Source organism: Ricinus communis, chromosome 7 (assembly GCF_019578655.1).
Source record: "Ricinus communis isolate WT05 ecotype wild-type chromosome 7, ASM1957865v1, whole genome shotgun sequence".
In the NCBI taxonomy this organism is placed as follows: Eukaryota; Viridiplantae; Streptophyta; class Magnoliopsida; order Malpighiales; family Euphorbiaceae; genus Ricinus; species Ricinus communis.
In genome coordinates this window covers 27,351,711-27,366,239 of record NC_063262.1, presented here as the reverse complement: position 1 = coordinate 27,366,239, position 14,529 = coordinate 27,351,711, and the positions used below count along the sequence as shown (strand labels likewise).

Here is a 14,529-nt window from a genome sequence, read left to right as displayed (position 1 = left end):
TTTGACCTAAGAAGTTTACGAGTTGTTATGATATTTTAGTACTTCGAGAATTATGTTGTTAATAATTTATATTTAAATTGATTAATATTGTTAATGGTTTTTAAAATTAAATTTCAAATAAAATTTAATTGCAATAAAATCGGTTTTGTCAGATAGATGATAAAGTATATCGGTTTTGTCAGATAGATGACAAAGTATAGAATTTTATAGTCTTGTTATATTATTCAAAACTCGTTGGAATTGATTAGAATTAAAGAAAAAAAATTGAATTGTGAGATTATTCTCTTCAAATTTTATAAAAATTAACATAATTAATTTTGAATGAAAATTAAATTGACAAAAAGTGGAATTGTGGTGGAATTGCAACCAATTAACACTAAATGAATGAACTATAGCTATTGCACTAACAATGTTAGTAAATTTAGATACAAATTATTAACGTTTTAATTTTTAAAATACTACAGTATCATGAAAAAAGATAAGAGGACCCTTTGTATCAAATAGATTACAACCCAAGTGACATTTTGCATATTTCCCATGTTCTTTTTATTTTTATTTGAAAGGAAGTTCGTGTAATGAATGTAGTATAGAATTTAATTCGCCAAGTATAATTGAGATGGACCCATCCGAAAATTCTCACGTTTAAGCATCTACGCGCCGCCCCCTTTTTGTTTTTCTTTTTTAATAATTTTATTCGATTAAAGTAATAATGTTTAATTTCTATACTTACATGTGGTTCTTCGTATTTATTAAATTGTGAAGTAAATTTTTTAATTTTTTAAAGATGAACAAAAGGGCTAATAACTAAGGATATAAGTGAATATAATGATACTTTCAGGTTAAATGATTTTTGTTCTTAAAGATGACGAAATGTAGTATAATTTTTATATATAAAAATGTCATACTATTTATGAATTTATAATTTTATATTAAATCAGATTTTATTAATATTATTTTTTATATTTCAACTAATTTTCATGCTCCTGCTTCGAATACTACTTGTTGTATTCTTAAATTTGTGAAACTAATTACATAGTATGTCAAAAATATTCTTTATCTAATTGCAAATCATGGTTTAAATAAATAAGTTTCACTTTTTGGTAGAATTTATCCGTAATCTTTTCATAATCATAATCTTAATCATGAAATTCACTTCATATGAAAAGTTAGGATCTTACAAATATATGTTACTGTCACCAAATTAAAACTAACTAAATTGTTATATACTCTCTTGTTTAACTAATCAAGTACCTAACTATTTCTTTTATTAATGGAGATAGTATTAAATTAACTTAGAATAAGATTCTTTAATTATTATTGATTTATTGTAAGCTAATAATCTAATTAGACTTTATCCTTAAAAAAATAGGAAATTTCACTATGGAACTATTAGAATAGAATAAAAAACTTCGAGGACAAACTAAAATATTTCTTTTATATGAAAAACTAAGATTTAACGGTTTTTGTAAATTTAATTCATTAAATTTCTATATAATTAAATAGAAGAATATAAATCTCTTAAACAATAGATAGAAATATTGTAAAATAACATAAAATTTATTTCAGTAAGGGAAAATTAAGGCCGCTTAAATTGATTTCAATTTTTTTTAGTTTGGGGTTTTGATTTAGAACTGGCCCATGGCCATGTCTATGTTAGTTGTAGCTTCAGATTTGCCTGTTTTATATTACGAGGGTGTTTGATTCAGAGATTTGATGGAGCTGATTGCTGATTTTCATTGAACAATTATATTAAAACATTTAGTAAAGACTTAAAAAACAACAGATGATAGTTGATTTAATTCCAATCAACTCTATTTTTGAGTTTTTTCTTATCAGCTGATAGTTGATTTGATTTTATTTTAATACTATTATCCTTATTAAAATTTATTAACAATAACTTACTTTAAATTGATTTCATATAATTAAATTTTTATATTTTAAAATAAATAATTATTATTTTGAAATTATTCTTAATAGCTAAATAATCATAATATTTAAGATTATTGTATTTGATATTAAAAATTTTTATTAGTAGAATTTAAATTTAAATTTCTACTTTTCAAATAATGCTATAAATATTTTTAATAATAAATACAATTGAGCTAAAGAAAATTAACTATAATTTTTTTAATTATAATAAATTATTTTTATTAATTTATATCATTAAATATAATATAATATAATATAATATATTTAACGATAAATTACACTTTTAATGGTCATTTAATATACTAACAACAACTGCTAATAAAATTTTACCAAACGGTTTAATTTATCAGCCAACAACTACCGGCTACATTGATCGGCTGAACCAAACATACCCTCTATTCCTATCCCATGACTCTCACCGTTTCATCTCTCACTGGCTTTCGTTTTCCATAATAATTAGACGTGCAAATCCAAGTTGGAAGTGGAAACATTTATACTAATATTAACAACCCAAACAAATCCAAATAAGACCTGGAAACGTTATTAGTTATATAAATTGATACTATCATGTATATGCAAATGCAATGAGACTTGTGCAAGTATTTCAAGTTTGATTAATAAAAGAAAGAAGCATATTAATTTGTCTTCAGCTCAGCCTTTTTCTTTGTGTCAAGAATTTTCCAAACAAGTTTTGTTACCATGGAGCTAAACAGCCCTCAAATCCTCCCCTTTTCACCGCCGCCACCACCACCTTACTCGGCGGACAACAATGTGACCAACATATCACCTTGGGTCCCAACAGGGATTTTATTTTTGCTGGTTCTGTTCCTCATGTTTATAAGCTATCTAAGTCCTAGGTACCGCGTTCGGGGTCCAAATCCTGACATTGAAACTGGACTATCAGGTTTTCGTGGACGCGATCATCATCAGGTTGCAGCCACCCAAGAACGCCTGCCTAAGGCAGCCATAAGACATGCATTCCAAACGTTTGTTCATGGTAAGATTCAGGATGAAAAAGATATCGATGATTGTGTTATTTGTTTAGGGCAATTCAACGAAGGAGACAAGTGCACTACGCTTCTTCCTTTCTGCAAACACACCTTCCATGAACCTTGCATCGATCAATGGATTTTAAGGAGTAATAACAGTTGCCCACTTTGTCGTGTGGCTTTGCACTAGTAGATTAGGGAAGTATGATTTGTTTTGATCTGTTTTATATAATCAAATTAGACTCTGAAATTATTTGTTTTGATCTGTTTTATATAATCAAATTAGACTCTGCTTAGCCAACATGTCCTGAACATATCATTTACAATGTCATGCCTGTTGGTCTCACAAAGAAAGCGGATGTTTCACTGAGGCTATTTCTGTTTCTTTTTTAGTATATGACAAAGATAGTACAGACAAGACTGAAAATGAATGTGAACTTGACTTGAAAGCATTAATCTGCTGCTTAAAATCCTCCGGAAACTATGTTGTGCATAAAGGAGAAGCTAAAGTGACTTAATCGAAAAATGTATTAGGAAACAATTTTTTAAATCCTCCGGTCTTCAATTTTGCACCTTTTGGATCTTCAGTGCAATATCCAAGAATAATATGGGAACACTTAGAATGTGCTTCAAAATGGGAAAAGAAAAAATCAGCAGCAACAGGAGAAAAGAGGGCTTGTTACTAAAGAATGAGAAATTTTTTAAAAAAGAGGCACAAACAAACAAACTACAATTTAGTAGGTACCCAGTAACCACCCATAGCTTGAGAAAGGAGAGGCAAGAGAGACTTAATTACAAACTTCATTTTCAGAATAGCTAGAGAGATTAATAAGCATACAGTTCAATTATTACGGGTATTCAATCACCAAAGTTAAGGCAAAGTTCGCACAATAAAACTTTTGCTGCTTTACATCTTGCTAGTACGGGTTGTTTCTATATCACGAGAACACCATACGGGATTGTACGGGTTGTTTTTATTCAGTTTAAACTTGCAGGTTTCACACCTTTGAAGCTTGGATATACAGCTGAGGACTTCTATAATAGAAAAGAACAGTTGAATCGCAATTCGGAGGATGGGTATATGGCCGAAGACCTGTGTAATACAAAAAAACAGCTATTTGCACACCTTCCAATCTTTTTCTGGTGAAGAGCTCAATTGGCTTCGAAGAAATCCTGAACAACCAGAAGAATTTTACTGCTTTCAAAATCCAAAGCAATATTGTGAGCGTTTCATTCACATTTGAGGTCACAAAACACTTGAAGATCTGCACAGGAAGGGGGAAGCAATCTTGAAACTGAAAAGCACAAATGGGGAGAAGCATCTACTACTTAGACAGATGGAGAGAAGAAAACGGAAGCATGTATCTTATTTGACCTTGAGGATGGAAGAGTATCTGTTTCTTTACCTTGCCCAAATGTGGATTTTGCTCCGAATCTTACGCGCCTTTGTTAGAAGACTTTGTAAAGTCTTTAGTTTCATTGTCTATTGCTGTATTAACTTGACTCGAATTCATGGCAGAATTCATTCACACCGTTGAAATATTCTTCTCATACGATACAAATTTGTATTTCTTACTTATGTTCGCAGTTATGACTTAGTTTTCTTCAGTATTCAGGTTGGTTAGTCTCATAAAAATATGGACACTAATTATTTCAAGCCTTAAATATTCTTCTATTTCCTGCTTATGTTCATGAATTAGTTTTCTTTAGTTATTCAGGTTGGTGAGTCTTAAAAGAAAAACCTTGACACTAATTATTTCAAGCCTTATCTAGCTTGGCACAAGACTTGACTTTTCTTGTAGCTCAATCTGGATACAGCAGACGTATAAATAAGTCAGTCCTGCCCCAAGCTTTTTCAAGAATCAGAACGTTATTATGATATATTGGATATCTAGGCATGATCAAGATGGTTTATTGCCACGCATAACATATAGGGAACTATTCTTAAATTTATAACTCAAAAGCCTCTTTCCTACTTGTCTGTAAAATTCTTGAAGAGACTCTGCATAGCGATAGTTCCAATGCCTTGGAGGGTATTCATCGTCTATTATATCCTCAATTGGACCAATTCAGCAACCTCAGCCGGTGCATAGAATGTTACAGATGATATCCGCTTCTGTTCCTTGCTAGTCAACTCTTAAAATATCTATTACTCATTACATCACCTGCACAACGAAAAGATTAATCAAATCCACTAGGTACGCACACAGATTTCATAGTTGAATAAGAATTCATGATCAAAAGAAGAGAACTGTTATTAAATGGACCAAATCTTGATAAGGTTGAGCCAAGGATGATTCTGCGAAAGAAACATTTTACTTTGTTCTGTTTTTTCACTTTTATGGTATTATACTAATTTGGACTATTTTAACAATGTAAAAGTAAAAAATGACCTGAATCTGATCGTCAGGATTGATGACAAACGCATTGGCTCCGGATCAGAAAGCCACCCATTTCCCATCTTTAATGACTTGGAGGCCAGTCACTCCTGATTGTCCGAGTACGCATCAATATCAGTCTGAAGGTCCAGCCAGGGTAAGTTCTCGGTCAGGACAAATAAAAATTTAGTTGTGCTTTAGTATAGAAACTTAAGCGCTTCTTTAAGCAATCTTTCTCTAGCCTCAGTCCTTGAGAGATCAAACTCAGTGATAACCTTCCTGTTTAAATCAAAGATAAACATCTTATAAAGCTTATAAAAAGAAAAGGAGATAGTTCACTATAGTAGCATATTTTTTGTTTGAGAAAAAAGAGTATTCGTTATTTCTTTGCAATTCCTACCTGCAGGTATGCCAGTTGAGGTGGAGCTCTTTATCCGCAATGTGGGACAAGCGGTTCTAGACTACCAAGGTTAAAACACACCAAATACTACAACAGATCTTAATTCTGATATAGCTGAAGCCGAAAAGAGAATAGTAAATACCTGTATTGAGGGGGATCCTGTGGCGAAAGATGGAGGATATCATCCAAAGGGTGCCGAGGATGAGAATAGCGTTCACTCCACATTTTGACATTATCCTCTTGCCATCAAATTTAATGTAGTAACTCCAGAGCTTTATTTGCTTGGTATGATCTGTTCTTAAAGAAATTTGCCCTTTCTTCAGGAGGCAATTCAAAGAACTCAGAAATGGCAATCATCATTTTTTCGCATAATTTTTGAGGGACTCCTGTTGAAGATTGATTCAAATTCATTGATTTTCTCTTTTCAGTTTTAGATCATGTTCTTGTTTCTTCATTTATTGAATTAATTTGTTATTATGCAAAGCCTATTTAAAGGCATGTTAAGTGCTTCATCTGTTATCTTGTGCAACCTATTTAAAGGCATTTTAAGTGCTTCATTGGTTTTATTTCTGCATTCTATTATCACGCCTTTGTTCTTTTGTGATCTTTCTAAAAAAAACCCCAACAACTCCATGGCTTGTGATCTGAAAGAACCCATATTCCTCGCTTTTGACACTTCTTGTACTACTTTGGCCAGCTCCTGATTAAGGTCGATGACAGGAATCGCGACCACCTTAGATACTTTGTGAGAGATGTGGCCTCTTGTGTTCTGGTAAAATGAAATTAGAAGAAGGTGAAAGAGTGGCATCACTGGCAAACTGAAAGGATCCCATTCCAACAGAGTTCTTTGAGTTGCTCTGATAGGTATATTATATTTTCTAAGGAGCTGCTAGTGTTAATTACTGTGCAAAATGAACAGGAGAGGAAGAGTCATTTATTCCCATAGATGATCAGTTAGCAACAGTTATGCTAGTGGTAGTGGTGAACTCACGCTCTTAAAATTAGCAACAGTAAATAATCAGGAAAAATCCAAAATTAAAAACACCACCCAAATTTCTTGACTGTTAGATAAAGAATGCTTGATCACATGGACAGCTACACACGCCCAATGGCGCTCATTGCCTCTAATACTCGCAAGCATTACTGAGGACACTTTAATGCAAGCATTCGCACTTCACAACTAAAAATGCAGCACATTCTTTGCAATTGAATTCCATTTTCTTCCCCTGCTATTTTGCATGCAACTGCCAGTTATCTCAAAAAAATTTGATTTAGAATTCCTTGGTTCTAGACATCCATTTCCAAGGTGTACCAAACGTACCCTAGGGCTAAATCTATCACACTTAGCTTGCTAATATACATAGTCACAAGCTGCACAAGCTGATATTCAGTCTATGTTACTGAATGCGATCTCAACAGTTTTAGATACTGCAAAGGAGCATACTCTCTTAATTTACAAAAACCAGAAATTGTGATAAAATTCACAGCTGCTGATCCAGATATGGATCCTGGGGAGGCTTTGTGCCTCCTATATATCCTGAAACACTTTGAGAAACCCCAGAAACAAAGTTATTCAACAAGGAATTGCCCCATGCCAGCCATCCAGTCTGAGATTGTTGCTGATTTACCTCGAGCATTCTCCTCTGTTGTTCTTCAGCTATCATATCCAGCCACCTCTTCTGCATGAACTCCCTGACAGCTTGAACACCCTTGTTCACTATTTCCTTTGGAGGAATTACTAGTGGATTTTCATCCAAGATAAGATTGGCCAAATTTTCAAGCCTACCAAACGTGTCTGGAAGAGCTCGAATTTGGTTGTTGCTCAGATTGAGCTCCCTCAGGTTAGCTAGATCACCAACAGTTTCAGGAAGCTCAGTTAGGTCACTAAAATTACTGCTCAAATCCAGGACCTCAAGATTTGTCAATCTCCCAATTGCATATGGCAGGCCATGAAGCTCATTGAAATGAACATCCAAATACCTCAAAGACTTCATTTCACAAATAGATGGTGGAAGGATATGAATCTTATTCAGCTGAATTGAAAGCCTTTCAAGATTTGTCAGCCCATACCCAATATTTGTCGGCAAAGACACTAAGTTGTTAAAGCTTGCATCCAACTCCACCAGTGAACTAAAACACAGTTCAAATCAATAATTCAAAAACTGAGAAAATCAGAAATCCAAAAGATAGATATAAGATCTAGCACAGATAGCAATTAGGCATAAACCTGGAAAACAAACAGAAAATGGACTTCACCTGCAAAGGGCAATGCTCTCAGGGAGATAGTTCAACTTGTTCCCCGATACATTTAGGACCTTAAGAGTCCGCAACAATCCAATAGAGTCAGGCAGTGACAGTAAAAGATTGGAAGAAACATCAAGCTCCTCAAGTTTCTGAAGCCCTGCAATTGAATCTGGAAGGACCTATTTCCGCAAAACAAGAAGTTATCAAGAAAAGAACTGAGAAAGCTATACCCCAATTACTAAAGTATTAACCAGCAAATGCATAAATCACATTAAGTTGTTGACTACGCCAAGATCTCATGAATCCAATCCTGTCGTTACAAAATGCTATTAGTTATCTAAGACCACTAGTGACCAGATGTGTTCTCATGTGCCTTGTTGAGTACAATATTATTATGATAGAATTATCTAAAGGAAAAATGTCAAGTGCCATATCTCCCAAAACCAAGTTGTGTACCGTCCAGTTTGCAACCCCTACTACATCTGCCTTTATGATATTTACTATATCTTTTACGTTTTGGATATAGCATGTCCCCCCTTTTTTTTACTATATGGAATCCATAGTTTGACACCTGAGATTCCCCAAATCAAGTTAAGACCCAGCATATATGTCAGAATTGGCAGGCACAAAAATCGTGTATGCAAAGCAGACAGCATAACATTTGTAAGAGCAAAAGATGTAAAAAATTCTTAGATTGATTATTAAGCCAAGACAATATATTCGAAGTTCTTGCACAAACTACTAACCTAACCTTAGACATCAATTTTGGCATTAACATAAAAAACTCACAAACTTAGCAAAGAAGCTCAAAATGTATTTATAGGAAGTCACAAACTAGTAAATAAATAGCAAAAACACTAATAAATCTGTTTTAATTGCACAAACATAAATAGTTAATAAGGCCAAAACTAAATCAGTGTCATACATATACCTCAAGTTGATTACGAGAAAGATTAAGTAAAACCAATCCATGAAGCTTCCCAAACGCCTCAGGCAATAACTTCAACTGTCTACCAGAAAGATCAACTCTTTCAACAACAGAACCACTCTCCACTTGTTTCAATATAGAAACAACCTCTTCATTCACTTTAACATCCTCAAACTCACCAACAACATTCTTATAAACCCCAGAAAGTCTTTCCTCGACTTCCCTCAACTGCCTTTCATACTCATTATGCATCTCTTCCATTCTCACCACTGCCTTGTATATCTCCACCTCCTTTCCAGTTTCACCCAATTCTTGAATCTTGATTCTTGCAGTGGAAACAGCATCTGGGTCAGGTCTAGGACCGAGTGCTTTGAGAAGGAAGAGGGATTGGATGATAGTTGAAGGGATGGATTGGGTTAGCGACGAAATGACTTTTGGGTTGTTTAACTGAGGGAACTGGGTTATCAGATTCTGATAAATTACTTGAGGAAGTGGTGGGTGAGAGTTGGGATCAAGTTGAGACAAAAGATAGGAGAGGATTGGAAATTCTTGATCCATTTGTTGAAAACCGAGATTCAAGAATTAAGAAGAGAAATCTTGAAAACTTGAAAGAAATTAAGTGAAAATGAGATCAAGATTCAGATTAATATGTGGGCTATACTACAATACAGTCGAGACTCGCGAGAAAGAGATGAACTGAGGGAAGACAATGAACCTTGGCGGATTATTCTAGAGCGTTTCTAGAGTATGATTTGTTGAGTTGCACTGTCTTCTGTTATTTACATTGGAAAAATTGGTCCTTTGAACTTTTGACTCTAATTAGAGTTAGATTAACGACATGTCTAGTTAGGGACTTGGGTTAGTATCTACTTTTTTTCTTTTTTTCTAAGAATAAGCTAGGGGGTAAGATTAATATTTATCAAATAAATAATATTACCAGTAATATTTATGTGTTATTATTTTGTTTTCAAAAATAATGATTAGTGTTTTGCTTTTGTCTATCTTTTAAATAGAAACACTTCAAATATTAAAAAATAAAAATTAGAAAACAGAATAATAGCAAACAAGTCCTAAAACATCCAAGTTGATGCTTGACTCGGCAATTGTCATGCACATTCACAAAATATGAAGCCAAAGGCCACCAAACGGCACAACTGGTTTACGGACTTCTAAAACTTTAAAAAAAAAAAAAAAAAAAAAATCTTACTTGATCATCCAACAGAAATAAAGCTACAATGTATTAATCAAAACTGACTAAAAATTAATGCTTATTAATTAATAACATAGTTAAGCATTTGTATTTTTGTACTCAAAACTTTTGAGCGGCTTTCAGCAACTTCTCTGCCAACTAGTACCCTCAACCTTTAGGGATCTCTCTATTCTCAACCAGGCAAACATGGTAGCTGTCCCAGAAGATTAATTAGACGTTAGCACTCAAAAATTTGATTTTTGCCTTTCAGAAACATCTTCATTCTCAACCTGACAAGCATGGGATTAAAGAAGTGAGATATATTTGAGCTACTAGAATCAGAAGGAAATGTAGCCACAGGCTGAAACCAAATTGGACTCTGCCAGGCTTTCCCGAAACAAAATTGGATTCTCTTCTGACTGTCTCGTTGAAATCATGGTCATCCACTCCGATTGTATCAGTAGGTATGCAGACGCCAATTCATGAGTTCTCATACTTTCATAAGTGTATCCCATTATCCATTGCAAACAGCACTCGAGATTCTCTGGAAGTCCACAAATAGGACATATTAGTACATATGCTCCTTCCCACATGTATGAAAACCGGTGGCAAAAAAGCCAAAGACCTCTTGTTATATTCCAAAGACACCCTCAACAGGTCACCCTACTGGAAAACAAACAGAATACTTGTGCAAGCATACAGAAGACCATGAGTAGATAGGACATCATTATCTTGTTTTCCCATACTTTGTGCATATTATTCATGAGAAATTCTCCAAGTAACAAATTTACTATTATTCCCATCAAACTCATGAGAGTCGCTGATTCCAAGGCCACCAAGATCTTCTATGTCATCTTCTTCTTTCAAGATCATCATAGCCCTCAACGTATCATATTCCTCCCTGAAGACACAGAATTTTAACAATAGAAAATATATCTTGATTGGCCACAGAAACTATCAGTACTAAGAATTGAAAGCAGTGGGATGGGATCTCCTATCTGATAAGAAGGGAAATGTGGGAACCAGAGTTTCATCCTAGAAAAGAGAACTTTAACAAGGTCCCGGTCAGGGTCAAACTTACCCTGCATCTTTCTCCCATGCTTGGACTTGGTCGATTGGAAAGGAGCAAGGGCGGTCTTGTTAAATTTATGGGTGGCCCGAATATAATACCTTATCTGGCCGGCCAAGCCAGTTGGAGTGGTAGTTCACAGTTTTCCAAGCGCATCTAGCTCAATCTCTAAATTATTCCAAAACTTTTATTTTCTAGGCCTTCTCAGAAGTTGAATATCCTGACCATTTGATACCAATGACCAAAAAAAAATCATAGTTTTCTTACCACCTCATCCTCTTCTTGTTGAACAGCTACTTGCTGGAGTAGTTTTTGGAACACATGAGTAGGACAATTGGCTATGTCACCATAAATTTTTCAATACTATGCAGGCACAAAAATTAACTTCATTGCAATTAGCTACGATAGATACCGTAAATAAAGCATAAATAGCAGGTGGTGGAAGTATTACCTTTTCTAACAAGGCTGCTTTTTCAGCCTTCTCCTCACTTCTGGCTTCCCTACTTTCCAGCATCCTTGGTGCTGTAATTATCTTTTTTCCCTGTATAGAACATAACAGACACAATAAGCATGGGCAAGAAAACATAGACATGCAAATAAACTTAATGAAGCCAAGTATTTAAGTGAACAACCTCAGCTTCCTATACTCAACCCCAAGCTTGTACAAGGCTTAACTTTATTAGCTTCTTAACTCCAATATTGCCCCAGATAAAATTTCAATGCAAGTATCAATATCACTGTCAAATTCCTCTGAAGCATTGATGTAATATTCACCAAGTGTTTGTGTGCGAGGCAATTTCTTTTATTTAAGCTCAAATACCACAGTGACAATACATCAACTCAGGTTTCAGGTTCGCAAGCTTTCATGATAAACTTGCTTGTGCTTGCTTGCTAATTGAGCCCATGCTCTAGCCTGAGAGCAACTCGTTTATTAAACAGAGAGAAGTTGAGCTCATGAAGTCACCAATAAGCCTATAGGTATCATAACTAAATTAATCTCTAGTTAAACTTGGGTTCTTTATAATGCAATAGACAAAAAGATCAAAAATTAACATCCGACCCAAAAACAGAAAAAACAATCATCAAATATCTTATTAACAGACTACCAGCAAGTTGGAGAAATGATCTGTGCTAAAACCATCATAAGGATCTGAATAACAGTATTTCACATGCTACAGATTTAGCATCATCCATTTTTAAACAAGAAGGATCTATATAAGCACCCAATCTACTTTCATGTTTTCAGGTAAAAGCTAAACCAGAAAACAGAAGAGCAATGACATTTATCACCAAGGCCCTATCCAATACAATAATAGTCAGTAGAAAGAAGCCAACTAGAAAATGAAAGCTGATAACAAGGAAGAGGAGGAGGAAGGAGAAATTTCAGCTTTTTGGAGGTTTAATCTATTTTTCATTTTGTATAGCACTTCAACTTTAAGCTACTATGGATTTTTATCACAAGAGTCACTCAAGAGAAGAATGGCACTGATCCTGATCCTATTAAGTAGCAATTATCCAAGCTACCCCTAGATGAAAATGTGGTCGGGTCAAGAGCGAGAGGTAGTACTCCAAAATATAGTCATGAAGAGCAAGAACACAACTGTCATTTGAACTGGAGGGGAAAGAAAAAAGTACTAGCTCTTGAGTCATGGCTCATGGACTGCTAAGGAAGCAAAGTCACTAAATATTGACACCAAGCCAAGCAAAAGATGGATTATAACATTTTTGGTAAATAACACTAACAAGCTGGTCTGATGCAGTGCATGTCCACTACTTATAGGGCATAATTAACACTTAAGAAAGAAGAATTAGAAGCATGGAGCTAACCTTGTGTTCGAAGCAAGCTTCCTCATCCGAATATGCATCTGACACTACAAACTTAGTCTACCAATATAAAGGGAGCAAAACTTAATCTTTTTTTTTAAAAGAACATACAAATGTAATCTCTTTTTTCATACCAGATGTTTGTCAATTCCTGCACGACTACACAACACAAAAGAATAAGAGACTATCTCAATATGTATTAATTTAAGCAGGTAATTGTTAAAAACATAGAAGTAGATGTAGCAGAATTCTCACTAATTTCTTCTTTTTCTTTTTCTTTTTTAATCTTGGAACTCATTGACATTGTACAAAGATTTTCTACACATTGCATAAAAATTTTCATTTATGACTGTTTTTAAATTTTTTAAAAATATACATGACATATATGTAATATATTAGCTTCTTAATAGGTTTAATTTCTAACATAATATTTATTATTTATAATTTTTCTATGATATACACTAATTTTGTTATAACACATAACATTTTATTTATATTGTTATCTGAAGAGTATATATAGAAAACATAAACTATTTTTTTTTTTGGATAATGTTTAGTTTTAATTTTTAAATTTCATCTTTTAAAATGTTAACCAAAGACTTTAAACTATTACAAATTATCTGTAAGAGAGTTGATATATAAACTTTGACTCAAAATCCACCAAAAACCTATGAAGACAAAAATTTTAATTCTAATTTAGTCTCAAATAATTAAAACAAACCTTGTAGCTCCATTTAATGATCCATTTAAATTGTAGTCTGTCCCACAGTCCTATTTGAAGAAAAGATTTTCTCCCACTCCTACCAGATCCCTTGTTCTTTCCTTCTTTTTTGCATCACTATGGGGGCCAAATCATATCATATTTCAGGGAAAAAAGAAATGTTAAAAGTCTTAAATGTCGACTAGATGAATGGAATTAGATTGGGCAGCTCGTACATAATTGATTAGAGTAGAAATGCTAAGCTTCCCTGCTTCAGATCGATCGGTCTAATTGTCAGTATGCTTGTTAGTCTCTTTACAGAAAATGTGATTAGTAATCAAAAGTATTGACGAGAATCTGATCATCTGATTAAGTTAATTTTATAGCTTTCTTTTTTATAGATCTCTCCATGCCTGCACCAAAGATATACTGTCTGGAAGTAATCTCGAATTATATTCAATGTGTGTTTCTCTTATTATAAAGCTCTGCGGCTATGTTTGTGATTGTTCGTGAATGGTAAATTGATTTAAATTTATCGGCGGTGGGTTAATAAATAAAATTTTAATAAAAAATAAGAAAATAAAAGAAAAAGAGAATAGATGCCTAGAGTTTTTTCTTATAACAACATATAAAGAAATATATATTTTTTATATAAATTTGCTAATGCACTGTGTATTTCTAGGTAGTTAGAAATTTTTAGTCCTGCCAATTTAATCCAATAAAGTTTAGATTTTTGTTTTATCTTCATAAGGTACTCCGCCATGCACAATTTGAAATTTAGACAGTTAGAAACAAACATACTACTTTATCTAAAAATTAGTTTTTAGTAAATCTTTAAATATTTTATATCAGTTATTAAATAACAAAAATATAATATTC

General features: G+C 33.5%; 2 protein-coding genes across 2 annotated transcripts; one reads left to right on the top strand and one right to left on the bottom strand.

Annotated features, from left to right (window-relative positions):
• The first annotated feature begins 2,628 nt into the window (after positions 1-2,628).
• On the top strand, positions 2,629-3,108 carry LOC8283447 (RING-H2 finger protein ATL47). Its single transcript, XM_002529982.1, has one exon. The coding sequence runs from the start codon at positions 2,629-2,631 to the stop codon at positions 3,106-3,108; it is 480 nt and encodes a 159-aa protein (XP_002530028.1).
• A 3,787-nt stretch (positions 3,109-6,895) lies between these two features.
• Positions 6,896-9,687, bottom strand: LOC8283449 (plant intracellular Ras-group-related LRR protein 3). The gene is made up of 3 exons (XM_002529980.4): positions 8,872-9,687; positions 7,953-8,119; positions 6,896-7,826 (listed from the first exon to the last, which is right to left on the bottom strand). The coding sequence occupies exons 1-3, from the start codon at positions 9,424-9,426 to the stop codon at positions 7,178-7,180; spliced, it is 1,371 nt and encodes a 456-aa protein (XP_002530026.1). The 5' UTR covers positions 9,427-9,687; the 3' UTR covers positions 6,896-7,177.
• Between the last annotated feature and the right edge of the window lie 4,842 nt (positions 9,688-14,529).